Source organism: Triturus cristatus, chromosome 2_1, assembly GCF_964204655.1.
Source record: "Triturus cristatus chromosome 2_1, aTriCri1.1, whole genome shotgun sequence".
NCBI classification, from domain to species: domain Eukaryota; kingdom Metazoa; phylum Chordata; class Amphibia; order Caudata; family Salamandridae; genus Triturus; species Triturus cristatus.
The window spans coordinates 442,149,188-442,171,627 of NC_140581.1; the positions used below are offsets into that span (position 1 = coordinate 442,149,188).

At 49.7% G+C, this 22,440-nt stretch overlaps 1 protein-coding gene across 1 annotated transcript in view; it reads right to left on the reverse strand.

The window, feature by feature from the left end:
- TENT2 (terminal nucleotidyltransferase 2) overlaps positions 1 to 22,440 on the reverse strand; it is a 693,839-nt gene that overhangs the window by 334,999 nt on the left and 336,400 nt on the right. Inside the window, exon 8 of the mRNA XM_085632248.1 lies at positions 17,812 to 17,888. Within this exon, the coding sequence (XP_085488374.1) occupies positions 17,812 to 17,888 (77 nt within the window). The remainder of the gene's footprint in view (positions 1 to 17,811; positions 17,889 to 22,440) is intronic.

Genomic DNA, 22,440 nt, shown 5'->3' on the forward strand with positions numbered 1-22,440 from the left:
AGTATTGAAATTCCGGGCATGGACTCAGGGGTCCCCCAGTGTCAGGTAGGTACAGTTGGTTCACCCTCAGCGGTTTCAGGACGGCCGGGTGCAGAGAGAGTTGGGCCCAATGTTATCCTATGAGGGATAGGGGGGCCTTGGTTGGTGGCTGCTGTCTGGCAAGCCACGCGGCTGTGGGAGCTGGGCTCCTGGTCACTTACTCAGGGCAAGTGGGGAAGTAGGTTAGTGTAGAGAGGGCACTGCCAGGGCCACTCGGGCGGCTGGGTGCAGGGTGCTTTTGAGCCTTAGGGCGCTCAATGGAAATCAATGGGAATGTTCCGGTTTGGAAAGAGGCTGCAGGCTCGGGGACGAGGATGTTTCAGGTGCCACCACCACTTCGAGAGGTAAGTTGGGTAGTTGTAGGTTAGGTGGGTACCCCGGGATTGGGCACAGGGGGTCGCAGGGCGCCGGGTGCAGGGGTGCCTTTTGACGTCGGGAATCTTACCCTCTGGTTGATCGCGGCTGGGGTGGCACTTGGTTCTGAGGCTGCAGGCTTCTTCCGGGATGTCGAGGGGGGTCCTTGGGTGCCGGACTCTGGGTCACAGTCGCCGTGGGGTCGTCCTCTGGGTCTTTGTCCACTCCGGCACTGGCCAGGCTTGGCTGGTGCAGAGTGTGTTGGGTCCGCGGTCCCGGGCTGGTGCCAGGGATAGCAAATAGGTTTCTTGAGTAGAGCCTCTACTCGTGGGAGTCTCAGGGGCTTAGAGCTAAAAGGTAGCCAGGTCCTCCGGGGTTGGTGAGGTTGCTGGCCACGTGGGATGCCGCGCTGGTGCAGGTTCGAGAGTCGACAGGCCGGTAGGGCTGGGGCCAAAGCAGTTGGTGTCTTCCTCTCTTTTTAGCAGCTGCAGGGCAGGTCTTTGTTCTTCTTGCTCTTCTTGTCGTTTTCTATCTGGAATCTGAGGAAGGAAGGTTCAGGGGGCCCCTAAATACTAGATTTAGGGGCGTTACAGGTAGGTGAAGGCCAGGGACCAATGGGTCCTTGTCCTGGGGTGGGTACACCCCCTATCCTGCCTCTCTCCTGTGGGAGGGGGGCAGTAGCCTAATCCTGATAGGGTAGGGCCTCCCATCTTCAAGATGGCGAGAGCCCGGAGATGTGCTTCACCTCGCCTCCCCCACCTGAGGGGTGGGGTGGGCAGGCTGGCACATCCCCTGTCCTTGTATGGGGTTTCCGGCCAAGCTTCCCGCCAGAGTGGGGGGTTGCAGTGGCCTGGGGAAACTCCAACTGGCGGCATGCCTTTGAAGCTTCCCTTTGCTCATCCTGGGGGAGGAGATTTCTCACCTCACCCAGGATGTGCATTGTTGCAGGCCCGGGAGAGCAGGGGCTCTCCCACCCAGGGGTCCAGCAACGTGTCTGCTGTGTGGCAGCCTGGGCAGCCTCAGAGCAGACGTGGATTGTAAGTTAGCTGTAAGGGGGCATCTTCTAAGATGCCCTCTGGGGTGCTTAGTACATTAAATCCTACACTGGCATCAGTGTGGGTTCAATGTGCTGAGAAGTTTGATACCAAACTTCCCAGGCTTCAGTGTTGCCAATATGGTGCTGTGGAGCTCGTGTTTGACAAGCTCTCAGCACCATGTATTCTTAAATGACAGCACTGCACTTACAGTGCCCAGGAATGGACCCGGGTACTGTAGGGGCACAGGGCTCCTGCTCCTGTGCCCACACCATAGGCGTAATGCACCCAGCTAGAGGGGTGGCTGACATATGCCTTGGCAGTGTAGGTGATGGGCATGGTACACAGTGATGTGTGCCATGTCGACTCTTTGTTTTGTCCTGCACCCAGACACTCAGCCTGCAAGGGCAGTGTGTGTGTGTAAGGGTACAGGGCCTCTGAGGGTGGCACAATGAGTGCTGCAGCCCTTAGAGGCCTTCCCTGGTCACAAGGCCCTGGGTACCTAGGGTACCATTTACTAGGGGCTGACATGTGGCTAGGGTTTGCCAATTTGGAGTTTGTGTGGTTTAAGGAAGGAACATAGGCCCTGGGCACCTGATTGGCAGGAACCCAGGGTACACTCAATCGAAGTACATTCAGCAATTTAGCAAAAAGTGGGGGCATACCATGCAAGAAAGATGGCACTTTCTCACAGAGTCTTCGAAGTATCACGAGATAGGTGACTCCTCCCCTGGACCACAGTGCGCATGGGCATCCTCTCCATCCTCAGATTGTTTTTCGCCATTGTGGCAGTGATGGAGTAGATACAGTAAGTGATGACCATGCTATACAGTAATTCTGAGAGCTGCAGCTGCTACAGGCGCCGGGGAGGAGGGTGGGCGATATGAATGTCAGCAGCCCTACATGCCAAGAACAGATGCATACTGGTAAGTAGCATATTCAGTTCGAGGCATGTGGGCTGCTGAATTCATATCTGTGCATAGAATACATAGCAGTACCTCCTATTAGCGGCGGCTACCCGTGCCAGCTGCAGCAGTCTGAAAAAGAGTTTTGAGAACAGCCTGTCCTACAGCTGCCTGCTGTTTTGAGTGTACATCTACGCAGTAGTGTTTGGTAAATGTATGTATAGTGGACCATGTGGCTGCTCTACAGATTTCCTGTAAAGGAATGTTTCCTAGGAAAGCCATGGACGCCCCTAACTTTCGTGTTGAGTGGGCTCGTGGGGGAATCGTTAATGTGCGTTTAGCTTTGTGGTAGCAAATTTGAATACATTTAACGATCCATCTGGCTATCCCTGCTTTGGAAATGGCGTTGCCCTTGTGTTGTGGAGAAAAGGCAACGAAAAGTTGTTTTGTTTTCCTAAAGTCCTTAGTTCTGTCTATATAGTACATGAGGGCCCTCTTTACATCTAGTGTATGGAGCATTCTCTCTGCGACATTTTGTGGACTTGGAAAGAAAACAGGCAGTTCAATAGTTTGATTCATGTGGAACTGCGATATCACTTTGGGCATGAATTTGGGATTGGTACGTAGTACGACTGTTTGCGTGAACCTGTATGAATGGCTCTTGAATTGTTAGTGCCTGGAGTTCACTAACTCTTCTTAACGAAGTGATTGCCACTAAGAAAGCTACTTTCCAGGTGAGGAATTGAATCTCACATGAATGGAGAGGTTCAAAGGGTGGACCCATTAATCTGGTGAGGACCACATTGAGGTTCCACACTGGTGCCGGTGGGTGTCTTGGTAGAATTACTCGTTTGAGTCCCTCCAAGAAGGCTTTGCTGGCAGGCACTCTGAATAAAGAGAGGTGCTGCCTGTTTTGAAGATAGGCTGCTATCGCGGTTAAATGGATACGTATTGAGTTGTATGCCAGATTGCATCGGTATAAGTGTAAGAGGTAACAGATGATGTTTTGAATGGATGCGTCCAGCGGGTTAAGGTCATTGTTGTTGCAGTAAATGACAAACCTCTTCCATTTAGCCGCATAGCAAGCTCTGGTAGTGGGTCTTCTGGCCTCCTTGATGATATCCATACAGTCAGGTGGCAGGTTTAGGTAGCCAAACTCTAGGACTTCAGGAGCCAGATTGCCAGGTTCAGCTGTTGCGGATCTGGGTGCTGAATTTCGCCATGGTTCTGCGTTAAAAGTGCGGGTTTGATCCGCAGCCTTTGATGCGGCACCACGGAAAGTTCTAGAAAGGTGGTGTACCATGGTTGGCGCGCCCATGTGGGAGCAACTAGGATGAGTGTCAGTGAGTGTTGTCGCAGTTTGCGTGCCACTAGCGGCATCGATGGCGCTGGGGGAAAAGCGTACGCAAATCTGCCGGACCAGTTCATCCATATCGCATTGCCCTGTGACTGCGGATGTGGGAACCTGGCGGCAAAGCTTTGGCATTTTGCGTTTTCGTTTGTGGCGAATAGGTCTATCTCTGGATGACCCCACTGTTGGAAGTACGGTTGGAGTACTGACGGATGTAGCTCCCACTCGTGCATCTGGTGGCTGTGTCAGCTGAGCAGATCCGCCATCTGGTCGTCCTTGCCGGGGTGGTGTTCCGCCATGAGGAATATGTTCCTCTGAATGGCCCACTTCCGCATGCTCTGAGCCAGATGAGACAACTGTGGAGAGTGTGTTCCTCCCTGCTTCTGTATGTAGTACATGGCAGTCATGTTGTCCGTCCGGATCAACACGACTTTGTTGCACAAGTGTACTTGAATGCCTTCATGGACAGGAAGATTGCCATCAGTTGCAGAACGTTGATGTGCATCTTCTTTTGTTGAGCTCCCCAACCCTGGAGAGAGGCGTCCGCTGTCAGTATTATTTGTGGAACAGGCTCGTGGAATGGTCGGCCCTTGCAAAGGTTTTGTGGATTCCACCAATGCAGAGAGTTGTATGCCCAACCGCTTATCAACACTAGGTCTTTTAATTGCCCGTGAGCCTGATTCCATTGACGTGCCAAGCACTCCTGAAGCGGGCGCATATGTAGTCTCGCGTGCGGGACTATGAAAATGCAGGAGGCCATCATGCCTATCAGCTGCATGAACACTCGCGCAGGCAGGGAGTGTTGAGGTTTGAACTTTGAGATCAGCAGTTGCATGCTGTTGATCCTCACTAAATTTGGCTGAGCTGTGGCTGCCAGAGTGTTTATAGTCGCGCCCAGGTACTGTCGTACGTGTGCGGGTTGGAGATGTGATTTTGGGTAATTTAGTGAGAATCCCAGACTGTGAAGAAGGTGAATGGTGAGGGACATGTGGCTGACACATTGCTGGGCTGACTTTGCTTGAACAAGCCAGTCGTCCAGGTAAGGGTAGACGTGAATGTGTTGTCTCCGTAGATGTGCAGCCACCGTAGCTAGGCACTTGGTGAAAACCCTGGGTGCCGTTGTCACTCCGAAGGGGAGAACTTTGAATTGATAGTGATGGTCCTGAATAGTGAACCGGAGATATTTCCTGTGTGATGGGTGTATGGGTATGTGGAAATACGCATCTTTGAGGTCTAGTGTGGCTAGGAAGTCTCCCTGACTGAGCAGCGAGAGAACCTGCTGTAGGGTGAGCATATGGAAATGCTCTGAGAGAATGTATTGGTTGAGGGGTCTCAGGTCTAGTATAGGTCTGAGCGACCCGTCCTTTTTTGGGATTAAGAAGTACAGAGAGTACACCCCTGTCCCCTGCTGGTCGATGGGCACGACCTCTATTGCACCTTTTTGCAGCATACTCAGCACTTCCTGCTGCAATAATGCCAAGTGCTCTACGGACATAGGACGGTGCTTTGGCGGTATGTTGGGTGGAGTGGATGTTAATTCGAGACAGTAACCTTGCTGGATAATGTCCCTGACCCACCTGTCTGTGGTGATGGTTTTCCACGTGGACAGGAACCGCTGGAGTCTCCCCCCCGACAGGTGTTATGTGGTCGGGGGAAGGGAGAGGGCTTCACTGTTTGTTTTTGGGTGAGGACCTGGTGTTGCCGTAACCACGTCCTCTGCCCTTGGTGCTGGAGCCACGATATCCACCTCTGTTGGTTTTATCGTAGGTACTTTGTGTATTCCCTTTAGTGTATTGCTGCTGTGACCACTGACCTCTAGCTGCTCCTCTATTCCCGGGGCGACGAAAGGAGCCACTGAGAAACTGCTGCGTCTGCAGAGCCCCCATTGATTTGGCAGTGTCAGTGTCTTTCTTAATTTTCTCGAGGGTAGTGTCAACTTCAGGGCCGAATAAGTAGTCGGGGTTGACTGGTTGATTTAAGATGTTGTTCTGAATCTCCGGCTTGAGCCTGAGATTCTCAACCATGCGTGTCGTCTCAACATGACGCTTGTGTTGATTGCCCTCGCCGCTGTGTCGGCAGCATCCAGGGTGCACTTGATGGATGCATTGGTAAGGAGTTGTCCCTCTCTGATGAGGAGCTCCGCTGCCTCTTTATATTCATCTGGCAAATGTTGGAGTAGTGATTCTAGTGTGTCGTAGTGGGAACGATCATAACGGGCCAGGAGTGCCTGTGTGTTGGCAATGCGCCAGATGTTTGCTGCCTGCGCTTCAATCCGTTTGCCTGATGTCTCCAGCACTTTGGACTCCTTGTCTGGGGGAGGAGCATCACCTGTTGTCTGCGAATGTGCTCGTTTGCGAGCGTTAGCAACTACCATGGAGTCCAAAGGTAACTGACCCCTAATGTACATAGTGTCTCCGGGTGCAGGCTTGTATTTTTTTTCAATCCTGGGGTTTAGCACCCGTGCCCTGGTTGTTTCCTTAAAAATGTCTTTTGCAGGTTTGAGAACTCCTTTCAACATGGGCAGAGTTTTTACAGTTCTTTCGGAAGATGCGAAAGTGTCCACCAAGAAGTCTTCTTCGACAGTGTCAGAATGGAGTTCTACTCCATGATTGGCAGCAGCCCGTTCTATGAGGGCATTGAAGGCAGCAGTGTCCTCTGTGGGAGATGTCTTTGTGCTGTAAAGCTGCGTGTCATGGGTATCTGGTGCGGTACCCTGGTCTGTAGGGTCATCCCATGCCTGATCTGGGTCTTGCAGATGCTCATCAGGATCGACATCCCCAGTGTAGGTGGTATCATCCCCCATATAGTCCTCTACTGCGTCTGTCTCTGAAGGCGTAGGAGAAAAGGACTGGGGATCCTGATGGGAGGGTTGTAAGCGTTCATGAAGCACTGGCTCCGACCCTGCTGGCAATTTGTGCTTTAGAGGGATTCTGTAGGAGTCCAATCCCCTCTCTGGCGTGATTTTCCGCTTGCGGAGCATCAGTCTGCCAGTGTTGGCGTCGATGAATTGTGACTGTGAAGGCTCAAAATCTGTGTGTCCAGGAGACGGGGACTGTGTCTGGCGGACACGTGTCCGGAACTCGAACATCTTCGGCGCCGTGGACGGCGGCAAACCAAACGTGATGTTGGTCGGCGCCGAGGGTGCTTTCGGAGCCTTGTGCGTGTCGGGGCCCGACGTGGATCGGAGGGCTGCTCGTTCCCTGATGCGTTGCAACGATGCCGCGACCTGTTGCACGGAGAACGCCGAAGGCTGTTTGGAACCGGTCGGCACCTTGGAGGTAGGCGTCGACTGCTTTGGAGCCATGGGGTCATCGAGAGGTATCGACGGTCGTTGGAGTCGACGACTTGGCGGGCGCCGCTGTCTTCGACGTCGACGCAGATGGAGCGGCCACTTTGACGTTGGTGGTCGTGGCCGACGGCTTCGGTGCCAGAGGCCGAGGCGCTTTGTGGGGACAGAGGGCCTTTTTTTTTCGGGTCGGCACCGATATCCGCTGCAGTGAGCACGGCGCCGAAATCCCTTTTACTGCGTTCGGAGCCGATGGCCTTTGCTGGCATCGAAGGAGTGGAGGGCTTCGAGGCCTTCGAGCCGATTACAGCCAGTTTCACTTTTGGTTTCGGTGGAACTGGAGCGACGATTGGTTTCGGTTTCGCTGAAGGGAATTCAGTCGTTTTCGTTAATAATGGCTCGTGCTGAAGAAACTAGTCGATACCGAACGGGAACAGTACCTTTTGGCCTTAATCTGAATTTTCCTAACTTGAGCTAAGATAAGCACATCCGAACCCAATGGCGGAAAAAAACAATCTGAGGATGGAGAGGATGCCCATGCGCACTATGGTCCAGGGGAGGAGTCACCTATCTCGTGATACTTCGAAGACTCTTCCAGGACAACAACGTGCAAACATCCGGACCCAACACTAGGCGTCGATCTATGCACAGATATGAATTCAGCAGCCCACATGCCTCGAACATTTGTGTTACCCATCTGTCTGAGGTGATGGTAGTCCAGACAGGAAGGAAATTTTGGAGTCTGCCCCCGACCGTAGTGGGATGGTCTGGGGGGAGTGGAGGGAAGTCATTGGGCACGGGTGGCGGCAAAGCGAGAGGTGTTAGTTTTGCCTCTGCCTTTATTGTGGTTACCCCTGTAGCCGCCTCTCTGGTAATCCCTAGTGAAGGTGGATTGGGTAGGGATTTAACGGAGGAGTAGCCTCTGGAGTTGCTTCTAAATGAAGAGCGGCGAAAGGAGCGCCTGGGAGGTTGTGACTGCAAGGCTCCCATAGATTTTGCCGTGTCGGTGTCCTTTTTCATTTTTTCAAGGGCAGCATCGACGTTGGGGCCAAACAGATGTTGCTCGTCAAAGGGGTGGTTAAGGATGGAACTCTGCACCTCTGGTTTGAACCCTCAAATTCGTAGCCATGCATGCCTGCGCAGGAGGACGCTGGTGTTAATTGCCCTAGAGGCGGTGTCAGCCACATCGAGGGCGCAACAAATGGAGGTATTGGTGATTATTTTACCCTCCTGAATTATCTTGTTGGCTCTATTCTTGTATTTGTTAGGGAGGTGTTGCATTATGGCTTCCAGTTCATCATAATGTGCCCTGTCATATCTTGCTAAGAGCGCTTGGGTGTTTGCAATGCGCCATATGTTGGCAGCCTGGGATGCAGTTCGCTTGCCAGATGCGTCCAGGAGTTTGGACTCCTTATCGAGTGGTGAGGCCTCACCTGTTGCCTGGGAGTTTGCACGCTTCCTCGCATTTGAGACTACTAAGGAGTCTAGTGGGGCGGGGCCTCTGATGTAGGTGGGGTCTGTAGGGGCAGCCTTATACTTTCTCTCGATGCGAGGGTTGATGACCCTTGCCCTAACCGGGTCTTTAAAGACCTCCGGTGCGTGCTTGATAGCCCCTTTTAGCATGGGCAAAATGGAAGTGGACCTTTGTGTAGTGTCAAAAGTGTCTAGGAGGAAGTCCTCCTCCACGGGGGTCTGTATGGAGATCAACTCCGTGGTAGTGTGCAGCCCTATGGAGCAGCTGGTTAAACCCCATTGTGTCTTCAGGGAGGGGGCGGTCTTGAAGGGTAAAGGTTGTCCTGCAAGACGATAGGGATGTTGTAGTCGTCCCATGGGTCTGGGGAGCCTGTAGGAGTAGGGTCCCCTGTGGGCTGGTCATGGGGCCCGTCCCCTGTGTCGTCGTAGACGTAGTCCTCAAAGAAGGAGGAGGAGGAGAAGGCAGTCTCAAAGGGAAGGTAGCAAAGTCTCTTCTCTTTGGCAGTGCTGAGCATCAAATGTCCAGTTTTAGGGTCTTTGACAAGTGGTTTTTGTAGTGGATCGGTCCGAAATAGCCCATCTGTGGGGGGGGGGGGGGGGGGGGGGGGGGGCGATCCTTCAGCGCCGAAGCCGTAGGTTTAAGCTTCGAGTCGGCATTGGTTCGCTGTTTTGAACCGTGCGGCTTAGGAATGTCCGGTTGTTTCCTCGGTTCCGAGATGACTTTCAGCTTCGAGGTGTGGGTGTCAAGGGCCTTTGACTTTTTGCTCGGCTCCGGGGATGGTGTCGGTACCGAGGAGCTAGTAGCGGGCTTCGGCGCCGAGTGCTTCGGTGTGGAGCTCGGCGCAGAGAAGGAGGAGGAGGCCATCTTCTTTTTCGGCGCTGGTGCGGAGGAGTGTTTCTCGGCACCGAGGGCAGGCTGGCTCGAGCCCAAGCCGCCGGAAGGCTTGATGGGCTTCTTATCCAGGCCCAAAAGCGAGGTATGGGAAGCAGCGTCTTTGGTCGTGCCTAGGCCCGAGGGCGAAGGCGTGACCGAAGCCTTTTTGGTTGTCGTCGAGGGTGGGGGTCGATGGTAGTACTCACGGCCCTCTGTGCCGGAGTGATGTCCTCGACATCTGAGTCGTCAGCTTCGGAGGCGCTGATGAGGCCCTCTTCGGTGTGCTGCTCTTCCAGAACGTTGACGCCTTCTCCGAAGAGGTCGTTGGGGATCGCTGCCGACGAGTGTGCCATTGTTGTCCTCGCCCTTCGGTCCCGAATAGTTTTCTTCGAACTGAAGGATTTGCAAGCCGGACAGTCTCTTGCCTCGTGTTCTGGGGAGAGGCAGAGGTTGCACACACCTCATGGAGATCGGTGTGGGGAAACTTCGACCCACATCGAGGACACTTCTTAAATGGAGTGCTTTCCATCAGCCAGTACCGGAGCCTAGGTAGGCCCGAAGGCCTTCGTCGACGACCGGAATCGAAGTGTTTGAATGATGAGCCGCGTCGAGTGTTGGAGATCGCGATCGAAACAATACCGCGGAAAGGGAAGGATTGCGCGCCCATCAGAAGAACTGGAAACGGTTCGGAACCGGAGCACGAAGAACACATCCGAGCCAGATGGCGGAAAAAAACAATCTGAGGATGGAGCCGAAGCCCATGCGCAATACGATCCAAAGGAGGCGTCACATACCTCGTGACTTCCAAAGACTTTCCAAGACGAAAAACAACTGCAAACATCCGGGCCCCACACCAGATGGCGATATATGCACAGTGTGTAATCTGCAGCTCATATGCCTCGAACATATATATTTCTAGATAAAATATTTTTGACTGCAGGCGTGAACTGAATGCTCCTGAATGGTGGGAATTAAAACAGTTAAAATAGGAAAATAAACCAGTGTACTCCAGCTAAGAAGATGTGAACAGTACATTGTTGGATGTGCAAACTCGAATACCGTTGCTCCCCTTTAACAAGCACTAGGAATTACAATGCCATGGTACGAACACCTGATTTTTATTACTAACTGCAAGTACAAGGCACATTAAGCTCACCTTCTCTCTGGTAAATAGTCATAACCTATTGTATAGCATGCAATGCACTGGAAATTTAAATGCAGTCTTTAAAGTGATATGCAACTTTGAAGAGGTCAAAAAACCCCATTGCTTCTGTTCCTCTTTACCAGCCGTAATAAAGAGAGAAATATAAAACTGTAAATGAAGGGGGAGCAGTGCAAAGATAGGGACTGTTCCATGTGTTTCTGGCTCACCCAAACATACCTCAGCACTTCCTGCACCCGCCAGTACCAGTCAGGGCCTCTGTTCCATATACAACGTGGCAAATTAAGGAACGCCATGATTCTGTCAGGGCAGTGACCAACTGTCAACAATTTCCCTTCACTGTACGTTATTCCATAACAGATATCCGTTGTCCTTTATTACAAAGGTTTATTCCTGGCAGCTAAGACTATATAAATATATACTTGTGGGACAGTCATGGGTATTAAAGTATCAGAGTGGGTTTAATGTGCAGAGTATGTTGGTTTTGAACAAAAATCGGTGAATTCTCATGTATTATCTCTAATGCGGTAATGTTCTTTTATGGGGAAAACCACACACTGCATATGGGCACTTCCCAGCAACTTACAGGACCAATCTACTGGACTTAAGATAAGGATGGGACAAGGTCCAAGGAGCACCAACAGGTCACCTCGGGCAGCACTGGGGAAGCCGGGTGCAAGGGTGATTTCAGCATCAGGTGCCCAATGTTAGTCAAAGGGAATTGGTCCAGTCAAAAAACGGCTGCAGGTTTAGACTGAGAAATCAGTCAGGCTGAACCAACAAGTGGACTCCGCTTTCATGATGTCCGGGACGTTTGGAAGCCTTTGGTAATCTTTACCAAGGGGCAGGGGTAACGAGTGCAGAGGTGTCTTCAGGCATCGGGTTTTCGTCAGCAGGAAAACTCTGCACACAGAGGCTGCAGGCAGCGTTGGGAAGTCCACAGTTGGCAAGTCCTAGGTGGGCTTGGTTTCTGGAGGGCCGGGGGCCCCGATGGTCCACTTCAGCTCGGGCTAGGCGGCAATGGTGCAGTGGTGCTTTCTGTTGTCAAGTTTTTGCAGCCAGGAACCTTCTCGGGTCTCTGAGTGCCTACAGTCGCTGAGGATGGGCCGATTAGTCGAACAGCCAGGTCCAGAGTGCTCTTCTGAAGTCGGGGAGGGTGGTGGAGGTCAAGAGGTGGAGGGACAGGTCATTCCAGGATTTGTCAGCGACGTAGGAGAAGAATCTGCTCCCTCCTCTGGCTCGATGGATGCTTGGGACGTGTGCTAGGGCTAGGTGGGCGGAGCGGATTGGTCTGGTGGAAGTCTGTCGGTGGTTAATGTTGGCTGGTCCTATGTTGTGCAGGGACAGGTAGTCCTGAAGGGAAGGGAGTAGCGCCTTCGGACAATCTGTGAAACCCACCGGTCCGATGTTATGGACAGCTAGTGGGGCAGGTAATGGCGAATCCTTCCACCAACTGTGTGCCCATGGTGGCTAAGAGGCAGACTAGGAGGGTCTAGAGGCTGTTGCAGTTGGCGGTCTGACCAGACCGCAGGCCACCTGACTGACTAGGTCATTGGGTACTAAGCCCTTGGCCACGCAGAGGCTGGGAAGCATGCAGTGGCTGGGCGGGAATTGGTGCAGCCGGAAGTCCCTTGGAGCAAAAGGCAGATTGAGGTGGAAGCAGGGCCACAGAGAGGCCTAAATACCTGGTCATAGTACGAGAATTCTTAAAGCAATTGGGCACTGAATCTACCTTGTTTCCAAAGAGAGCCATCGAAGGGCATGTCCAGGGAAGCTTGGACATCTTCAGAAAGGAAAATGCTACTTACACAGTATGCATCTGTTCTTCGCAGGTAGAGCTGTAGATTCACATGCTCTGCATAGCCCGCCATCTTGTGTTGGGTCTGGATGTTTGCACTTTGTCTTTGTTCGAAGAAGTCTTTTCAAGTCACAAGGTAGGCGACTCCTCCTTTTGGTGATAGTGCGCATGGGCATCAGCTCCATTGATAGACTGTTTGCCGCAGAGGGTGATAGTGGAGTTAGTAAGAGTGTTAAGCGATGTCCATGTATACATGTATCTAAGTAAAATATTACTGCAACGGGTATAGGTACCCGGGGAGGCGGGTGGGTACATGCAAATCTACAGCTCTACATGCCAAGAACAGATGCATACTGTGTAAGTAGCATTTTCCGTTCGAGCCATGTGAGCTGTAGTTCACATGCTTTGCATAGGCTATACAGCAGTTATCTCCCAAAGCAGTGGCTAACCTGTAGCTGTTGCAGTCGTCTGAAATAGTGTGAGTAAAACTGCTTGGCCAACACTAGCTTGCTGTCTTGCTAACACATCTACAAAATAGTCTTTTGCGAATGTGTGAGGTGTAGACCATGTTGCAGCTTTGCAGTTGTCATCCATGTGTATATTCCCCAAGAATGCCATAGAAGCCCCTAGTTTACGTGTCGAGTGTGCATAGCATGTCTGAATGCACTTGATTATCCACCTTGCAATGCCAGATTTTTATATAGGATTGCCTTTATGTGGTGGTGCAAAAGTGACAAACAGTTTTGTCTTTTGGAAAGGTTTCGTCTTTTCTACATAGTAAAGTAGTGCTTTCTTCACATCTAAAGTGTGCAAAGCACGTTCTGCCACAGAATCTGGCTGAGGGAAGAAAACAGGCAACGCAACAGATTGGTTGATATGAAAGGCAGAAATGACCTTTGGTAGAAATGTAGGGTTGGTCCTAAGAACCACTTTGTTTTGGAGTACTTGTAAAAATGGTTCTTCTATGGTTAGTGCCTGAAGCTCACCCACTCTCCTCAGCTAACAGATACAGCTACAGACCAATAGCAAGGATCCCCTTCCCATCCAAAATCCTGGAGAAAATCCTAAACTCCGAATTAACGACCTTTATCTCATCGGCAAACATACTGGACTCCTCTCAGTATGGTTTCCGACAAGGTCATGGCACTGAAACTGCCCTGATCATGGCGGCAGAGGAGATCCGGGCCATACTGGACACGGGTGCCAAGGCCGCCTTGATCCTGTTGGACCTGTCGGCGGCCTTCGACACCGTGAATCATGATATTTTAATTGGGAGGCTTTCAAGAGATGGGAGTCAAGAACTCTGCCCAAACACTGCTCAAATCCTTTCTGAACAACAGACATCAATATGTTCAGATAGGGGACTTTCGATCAGAAGAGTTTACCTGGTCTTGCGGGGTGCCACAGGCTCCTCTTTAAGCCCCACTCTGTTTAACCTTTATTTGACCCCTTTGGCCACGATCGTCAGGCAATTCGGCTTCACAATTCTATCCTACGCTGATGACACCCAAATTGTGGTGTCGATCTCTAGCAATCCAGAAGAAACAGCTGAGCGTTTTAACCAGTGTATGTCCCACATCAATAGCTGGATGGGAACTCACTGTCTGAAGCTTAATGGTTCAAAAACTGAGGTACTCCTATTAGGCTCTGACACATCCCTTTTGTCACAAAATTGGTGGCCCCCCAGTATGGGTGCTGTCCCTACTCCAGTCCAGAAAGTGAGGAACCTGGGTGTTATCTTTGATAACAGACTGACCTTCCAACAGGTCAACAAAGTCGTCTCATCAGTGTTCCTCACTCTAAAATCAATTTGTTAAGTGCACTCCTTCATCCTCCCCCCCCCCCCCCCCCCCCGAAGCTGTAAAGACGCTAGTGATAGTCCTAACCTTGGCCAAATTGGACTACTGTAATGCACTATATCTAGGCCTTCAGAAACAACACATGATTAAACTTCAGCGAGCACAAAACGCTGCCGCCAGATTACTGCTAGACATTCCCAAATTTCAATCCATCTCCGAAGGTTTAGAAAAACTCCACTGGCTTACTTCAAGGCCCTATGCCTAGCATATAAAGCTGTACACAGAAATGGACCAACTTTCCTAAAACAAGACCTTACCGGGTACCATCCATCAAGGCAACTACGCTCAGCACAGAGCAAACCCCTACAGACACCTAAATTTTAGAAAGCTAGCTGGGGAGGAAGAAGCTTTGTACTGGGTACTGTGAGGTTATGGAACTTGCTCCCGCTAAATATCAAAAGCCGCCCAACACTGCTCTGTTTCAGAAAACTCTTAAAGACATGGCTGTTTTCAAACTAATGCACCACTTCCAGCTTCCTCCTCTGCTAAGCGCCTAGATGCCCCAGGGCAATCATGCGCTATACAAATTCTAAAATCAAAATCATACGGTGGTGAAGGGAAAGTACCTACATTTTTTCTCTTCAGGGGAATGTGGTACTCTTCCTGTTAGCCCATTTTCCCTTTTTACCAGGCAATTTGGCATGGATATGACCAGTAGCTGGGTTTATAACCAGTTTTTTGTTTTGGATCCGAAGGTGGAACATGGAACCGAGGCTCTTTTGGTGGAGTCTATCTTTGCTTGCTGTTTTCGGCGTTGAAGGTTTCGGCTCCGAACTCTTTGGTACCGAAGATTTAGTCTTTGATAAAGATGGAAAGTGAACCATGACATGTTATGATTTCAGAGCGAGGATTTCGTTTCCACGCCGGCATGAGCCCGAGCCAGAAGGCTTCTCCTTATGTTTCGGCGCCGGGGTACTTAAAACATTTTCTTGGTGCCAACCTTGGCCCATAGGCAGAGGAAGAACCGGAGCCTTTTTGGTCTTGAGTTGTTGGGGCAAGGTGGCTTCTATACTCCCGGTACGCTGACCCGGTGTAACTTGCTCCTCTTCTTCCATGTCAGAGTCGGCCTCGGACACGGAGATGTGTTCTTCTTCCTCCGCTCCTTGAGGTTGTGTTTCTTCTCGGTCGGAATCTTCGCCGAAGATGTCCATACAGAGCCGCCTTGGTGTTGCATCTCGTGACGTCGAGCCAGACGGTCACGGAGCATCTTCTTCGATCGAAACGGTCGGCATGCGTCGCAATTTTTCTTGTTGTGTTCCAGGGACAAAGAGGCTGCACACTTCATGCAGGTCAGTGCGCAGAAATTTGGCATGACACCGGGAGAGAGCTTCAATGAAGTCCGTTCCATAGACTGCTAGCGAGCCCGGCGCGGGGAGGCCCAACGGCCCTCCACAAGTTTTCAGATCGAAGATCTTGGAGTCAAAACGATATGCGGAGAAAGGGAAACGCGATCGAGAAACAATACCGTTGAGAGTAGTGGATTGCGCATCAAAGGGAACCCAAGAAACGATGCCAAACCGGGGCGCAGCAATTCACATCCGAACCCGATGGCGGAAAAAAAACAATCTAACAATGGAGCCGATGCTCATGCGCACTATCACCGAAAGGAGGAGTCACCTACCTAGTGACTGGAAAAGACTTCGAACAAAAACAAAGTGTAAACATCCAGACCCAACACTAGATGGCGGGCTATGCAAAGCATGTGATCTACAGCTCACATGCCTCGACCAGCCAGTCCTCCTCAGCCAGATGTGGCACCTAAGGGCCATTGTCATGGAAAGCGCTCTGCCTAACGAATCGGTTGTGTCAAGTCTGCATTGAATTGTGAACTTTGCAGAGCCTCTCTCATCGGTGACAACTTGGGAGAGTACAGTCCGGGTCTGCTCCGGTGCTTGTGGCAGCACTTGAAAGCAACTGTGTGGTATTAACAACGCAAAAGGCAAGTGGTGTTCACGGACCCAATGCCAAGCTGGTGGAAGAAAACATCTTCTTCCAAAAGGAGTCCAGCCTCTCAGAGGTGGCAGCTTGGACCACCAATCTACCAGGGTCTCAAGGGTAGGGTGTTGCGTGAGGAGGTATGGGTCCCTAGGAGCGGGGCAATCGCTTTGGGCAATCGCCCTATTCACGGGACCCTGTGTTGGGTTTTGACCAGCGCCACAAAAAGGCATTAGTAAGTGTGTCATTGAACAGAAGTAGGTGTGCAAAAGTGGAGACTCCCAGTTGCAGCGCCACTGTCAAGATATTAGTCTTGACTGCCACTGACGGTAGCTGCAGGTCAAGGGCCTCAGCCGCCCTCCACACCACAACTGCGTAGGAAGCTCCTACCTCCGTAGCCACGATAGGGGGGGGAGAAAGCAGACCAGCATCTGGAGAAGTATTCAGAGTGCTGGCCTCACCTAGTACCCCACATCAGTCCGTACTCTGTTCTTCCTCATTGGACTGACATTCCAAAGGGTCTAGTGACTCCTCCCAGTCTTCCCCGAGCCTAAGCCCAAGAAAATAAGGCTTAGGCTCCGATCTAGAAGTCGGGCGATGCCCATCCTGCTCCATGTCCGAGTCAGGGATGAAAAGGGGGACAGCAGTGCCAGGGGGTACTGCGACTATCAGGGCTGGGGGAAGGTCGACATGACCTGCACCGGTTCAGATCCTCGAGCGGATTCTTGGGGTCCCCCTGGAACCTGGGCTGGAGCAGCTGGTAAGGAACCCGAAAGGCCCCCCTGTAACATTGCAGGGCCTGAAGGCACATTGAAGGAGTCAGGCCACCCGAATATAAGGCGCATGGCCTTACAGAATTCCTTCAGTTGCGCCGGGGTCGCTCTGGACTTTGGAAATTCAGGGAGGTGCGAAGTCGGCGCAGGCTCCGGGGGAACAAGGCCTAGAATGCCGAGGCCCCCTTGTCTCATCGGCCGACGGACAAGAAGTCAAACTGCGCTTCAACTTCTTGCTCTTTTTCTTGTGCCTCTTACCTGGGTGTTCAGAAGACTTCGAATGGACCATAGAGGATTTTGGGCTCCGCAAACGATCCCGGGAACTACACCTCGAACGGGAGCTCCATGTCTGCGTACTGGGCTGCTAGCAGCTTCCAGGACCGCTCCTTCAAAGGCTTCGGGCCATGGCTCGGCAATCGGGGCACTACTTGGAGTCTTGGTCGTGCTCCTGGAACAACAGACAGACAAGGTGCGGGCCCGGCCTCGCTGGTGACAGACGGCACAAGGCTGAAAACTAGACAGGCGCGATTACATCCTCGACACACCAGGAGGTAAGACCTCAAAACACAGTTGACAAAAGGCCGAAAAAGGCCAGTCAAAAAACAGAGGGCTAGCTTTTCTCCAGATTAGTGCTGGTTAGCTTGAAAAGAACTGATATCAGCACACCTGGGTGGAGCCTCCATGGGGACTGTGACGTCACTTCAGGCACAGATGACATCGGACCCTGAGACGATCGGGCCACCTACCCCTACCGGCACGCAGGGATACTGCTCATTAAAATTCTTCTGGATCCAGTCTGACGCCTGGAGAAATTAAAAGGGTAAGGAATCTGCAGCTAGAAGTCACTATCACAAACTGTTTTCAGCTATAGTGTTCTCTATTGTGAAAGATAAAGGCAAACATGCATTTCAAACCATTTTACACATTGATTACTAACAAAATTAAAAAAAACTAGCAGGTAAACTTACTGTGTGCATATGTTCTTAGAAGAAACGTGTTTCTTATTCCCACAACATTGTTAACATTCAAGTCAAACTCCACGCCACTAAAATAAAAAATATTCAATTTGCTTTAGTACGTAGGGTAAACAACTAATTTAATTAAGGAATGCTTGAGTAAGTGATTTAACAAGAGTTGAAACAAAAGTATATTGAGAACAGAGAATGAGGCATGCATTAATAATTACCTAGAGGAGTGTATATAAGAAATACAGGATAATAAATAAAAATGTGAAAGCTCGGATACGAAAATGTTGCTTACTTGTAATCCTAGCACTGTATCGTAGGTGTCCTGACATTTAAAAACTGATCGTTTCCAGAACAGATCCCAAAGTACTTACTTCAAGGGCAAAAACTCTTAAAAATAAAATAAGTGTATGCAACAGGCCAGGCAAAAGGATAGCTGTGACCCCAATTAGCTCTTGGCAGTAGCTAGTCTTTTGTCAGGCAGGGTACAAGTGCAGGAGCTTTGATCACCACTGTGCAATCCTAGGTCCTCTACTCTGTGGTAACCCAAAGATCTTCCTAGCCAACAATAAAAGATGGAAGTGAGCTACAGTAAAATTAATATTCCTGCTCTCCCTGCCTTGTAGGACAAGGGCTAAGATGATACTGATACTGATGTAGCCCTTTGGGGTTCCATCCAAACAGATATTAAGGAGTGTAAGGCAGGCAGCAACACCAGTGCGACCAAGCCAACACTGACCAGAACATGAAAAGCATACTGTCAAAAATGTTGTGAACTGACTTTTTAAAGTGCTGCATTCAAAGAACAGAAAAAGCAAGGGGAAATACAATTCTCTGTCTGGCCGAGAGAAGCCTGGCCCAAAGTGGAACAAGAATAACAAAGACTTACATGAAAACACTTTAGTAACATTGCACATTAGTTGACTATTCACTGAGAAAGGCACAATAAGTTCAGCATAGAATAACAGGAAACTTTATGATATTAGATGGTTAAGTGGAAGTACTGAAAACAATAACAGGCGGAGCACAAATCTGGGTCTTTTGGGAGTTTATGGAGGGTGTGACCACCAAAAGTGACATGCATTTAGATATTTCAAACGGGGAGGTGGGGGGGGGGGGGGCGCGGGCTACAGGAGCCGTGTTTACACAGGTCCTACACACAGGCTCCAATTTGAACTGTGTATCAAGGGGTATGCCGTTCCTAACAGGGAGTACAAGAGAAAGGGAGGTCTTTCTTCGTGATGCCCTCACACACCCCCGAGGGGTGTCATGCTTCATCATTGGCTGTGTCCTCCTCATCGGGCCGGCGCTGCAATGCCCGACAGGCTCCCGTAAACGGGGCTCTTTGGCGGAGATCTTTTGAAGGAGCAGTGGGGTGCGTGCGGGTGTGAGGGTAGGGTAGGGTAGGGTAGCACCCAATGGTTCCCTCGGGGTCACTTAGTCAATCCTTAGGCAACACTTGATTGGATCAATCAATATATTGCCAAATAACTTTACTGATAAGAAGACTTGATACTCTCCCAGGAAGTAATAAATCAGACTATATAAAGTTTATGAAAAGAAACATCAAAACTAGAGGCGCTCCAATGAAAAAAAGTAGAACTGATGCAGTGCCCACGAATTGTGGCATGACTGGTGAGAATGAAAAAAACTTGAATCAGAATAAAATATTCACTGCAGAAATCTAAAGTAATCAAACATAGCATTTCAGGGGGGTTTGACCAACCGCTGAGAAAGAAGGTCGCTTTCTTAAGCGGCTCTTGTCAACCGTCGACTTAAAATCCACCATTCTATCCATCAGCTGCGACAAGAAAGCCTGTTATCTGTTACCCACACATCATGTCGATACCAAGACTGGAATCATTGTGACTCCGAATTGATTCTACCGCGGACAAAGAGGTGGGGCCAGTGAAACGAAGGGAGGCTGCGACCTTGCGTACTCACACAGCAACAGAGGTGAACGTGACTGAGGTGGTGAGATGCGCACGGAGCCCAGAGACATCCAGCGATCAGCAGCGTTGAGGGCCGGCTGCTGTACACTGCGCAGCCCCTGCATCAACACTGGCGGTAGCTGAGGCGGTCGTGGCCATGTGAGGAACAACAATACAGGTGCGACCCCCTAGGGACGCCCGCAGGCCCACTGTGCCTTTCATAAACAATCAAGTCTGGCTGAGCGCAAACAGCACATCGCTGCTCAACAGCGAGCCAGATTTCATAACAGGACTGGAGGCTAGCATTATGCATTAACTTTTATTGCCAGCTCCTTACAGCACTTTAAAGAATGACATCACATTAAACTCAAATAATTCCAGAATTAGAATGTCCTTAACTAATATCAACTCTGTCACAGCAGCCATCTTCCTCTTTTAATTGCTGTTCCTTGACAGATAAGTATCACTTAGCGAAGTCATTATTTAAATATGTTTTGTATTTAAAGATATGAAATGTTTTTTATAGGCATTTAAGTTGTATTCATGTTTAAGTTGTAAAGGTTTGAAATGTGTTAAGTATGTAAATATTTTTTTTTTTAATGTAGGTATGATTTAAGGTAGTTTTTGTTGTAAGCCCAATTTACGGGCAATTTGTTATAGGGAGGTTGGTTTAGGTAGGCTTTAGGCGGTGACATTATTATAATTGGCACGTTTAAAAAACAAAACGAAAGTATTTACCGTTGCGAGCTGGTTGGAATTCAAATCCTCGCTCACGGCGTAGTTGGATTCCTGTCTCGTGCAGAACGAGTCTCTGTGCGTGCTGTGAATATGTGCGCGTAGGAAGCTGTGCATCGTTTAGGCTTCTGTAGTTCGCGTCGTCATGCTACGTGCGTGGTCACGCATGGGGGCCATTTTGATTACTAAATGCACCGTATTTTTGTCAAGAGTTGCCGCCCGTAACTGTCATCAGCTGTTTTTAACAGTCGGGTGAGGCAATTTGAGGCAATTAAGCGGAGAAGTTGGAATATAATAAAGTTAATTTTAACGGAAAGTTAATTTATAATAACAGCATAGCTTGCTTATAAGTAGAGGTTTTAGAGTATTTAGGAGAAAATAAATATTAATTTTTTAAGGAAAAGGAATTAAAATTGAATAGTTGAGATTAGTGAAGGTGCACAGAGTTCAGGATCAGCACATGTGAATATTAGGAAGATAGTACAAGAATAAATGAAAACTTCAATGAAGGAAGTTTTGGAAAGTGTTTTAAAAAAGAAAAAAAAAAAGGAGCAGTGGACTGCAGAAGAGGGAGAAGTAAGAGGTTAAGGAAAAAGAGCAAGGGAGGAAAATATATTGAAGTAGGAATTAGGTTTTTTAATAAAAATCAGGGTGATCCTTGCGCCACAAATGAGGAAGGTGTCCGAAGCGGCACAAGAGAGGGTGTCCTTAGTGGCACAAAAGTTGGAGAGAAACCCAAAGTGGTTCCTCTTGATGAGTGTTTGGGGGAGGAAACAGATGAATTTGTTCTTGATGATTGGGATTTAGACATGGATAAGGTAGACAAGGAGAGAAAAGAGAAAGGGATTGTGAAAGATCCTCAGGGTGAGGATATGTTCAGTCAGGAGATGATTCGCCACCCTAGAAGTACTGATTAGTGGCTATTGCCTCATGTGGCAAATTTTGTAAAGCTCTGGATAAGGAGACCGTTGAAAAAGTAGGCAAATGCTGTTATGAAGGCAGAGTGCTCGTGTCCTGTGGTGGACAGTAAAGCATGCATGACAGCAGCTTTAGATCCAGATTTGATTAGTTTTCTATTTAAGATGGGGCGTGATCCCAGAAAGGGGTTAGAAAGAGCCTCTAAGCAATGCCAGGATCGGTTGCTTAATGTGTTTGGGCCGTTGGCCCGTATTTTGGATAAGGCAGAAGCAGCCAAGATGAAGGAGGTACAAATAGAAAATGAGCTCTTAAGGGGTTGGTCCCAAAGAGCAATATGTTTAATGCCAATGCGGCATTATCAGCAGAAAGAAGGAAAATAATACTCATGAGAATAAGTCCTAAGTTGGGGGACTTTGCGAACAAAGAACCTTCAGAAGACCCGAATGGTTTTCTTTTGGAGAAGGATTGGTGAAAGGGGTTGGTAAATATGCTTCAACCTTCACCAGCCTGGATAAGGCTAATTCTTCGTTTAAGGAAGGTCTTTGGTAGAGGAGTTTTTGACCGGGCTGAGGCAAGAGCCCGTTTCCCTGGCCGGTCATTCAGCAGGGCTCATTACCAGTCGCAGGGACGTGCCGCGTTCAGAGGATTTCAGTCAGCGACAGGATTTCATCCTCCGAGAGGAAGAACAGGGAGAGTGCGTCAAGCAAGTGGTCGTGCACAGTTCAATCAAGGAACCAAGGATAAGTACGAGGATCTCTTTTGGTTCTATCCCGTGCGAGGTAGGGCGAAGATTGAAATGGTTCTGAGGAACTGGGAGGAAATAAAGGACAGTTTGGTTATTCAAATTATAGGAGGATATGTAATAGAATTCTTAGAAGAACCAGTTCAGTTGAAAGAGCCAAATCAGTTGGTCTTCCAGAAGGATTTATAGGTAATAGTAGAGAAAGAAGTAAAGGAAATGTTAAGAAAAGGAGCAATTCAGAAAGTTTTAGAGGAGGATCGTGGTTTTGTGAGCACGATATTTTTGGTAAAAATGAAAGAGAAGGGT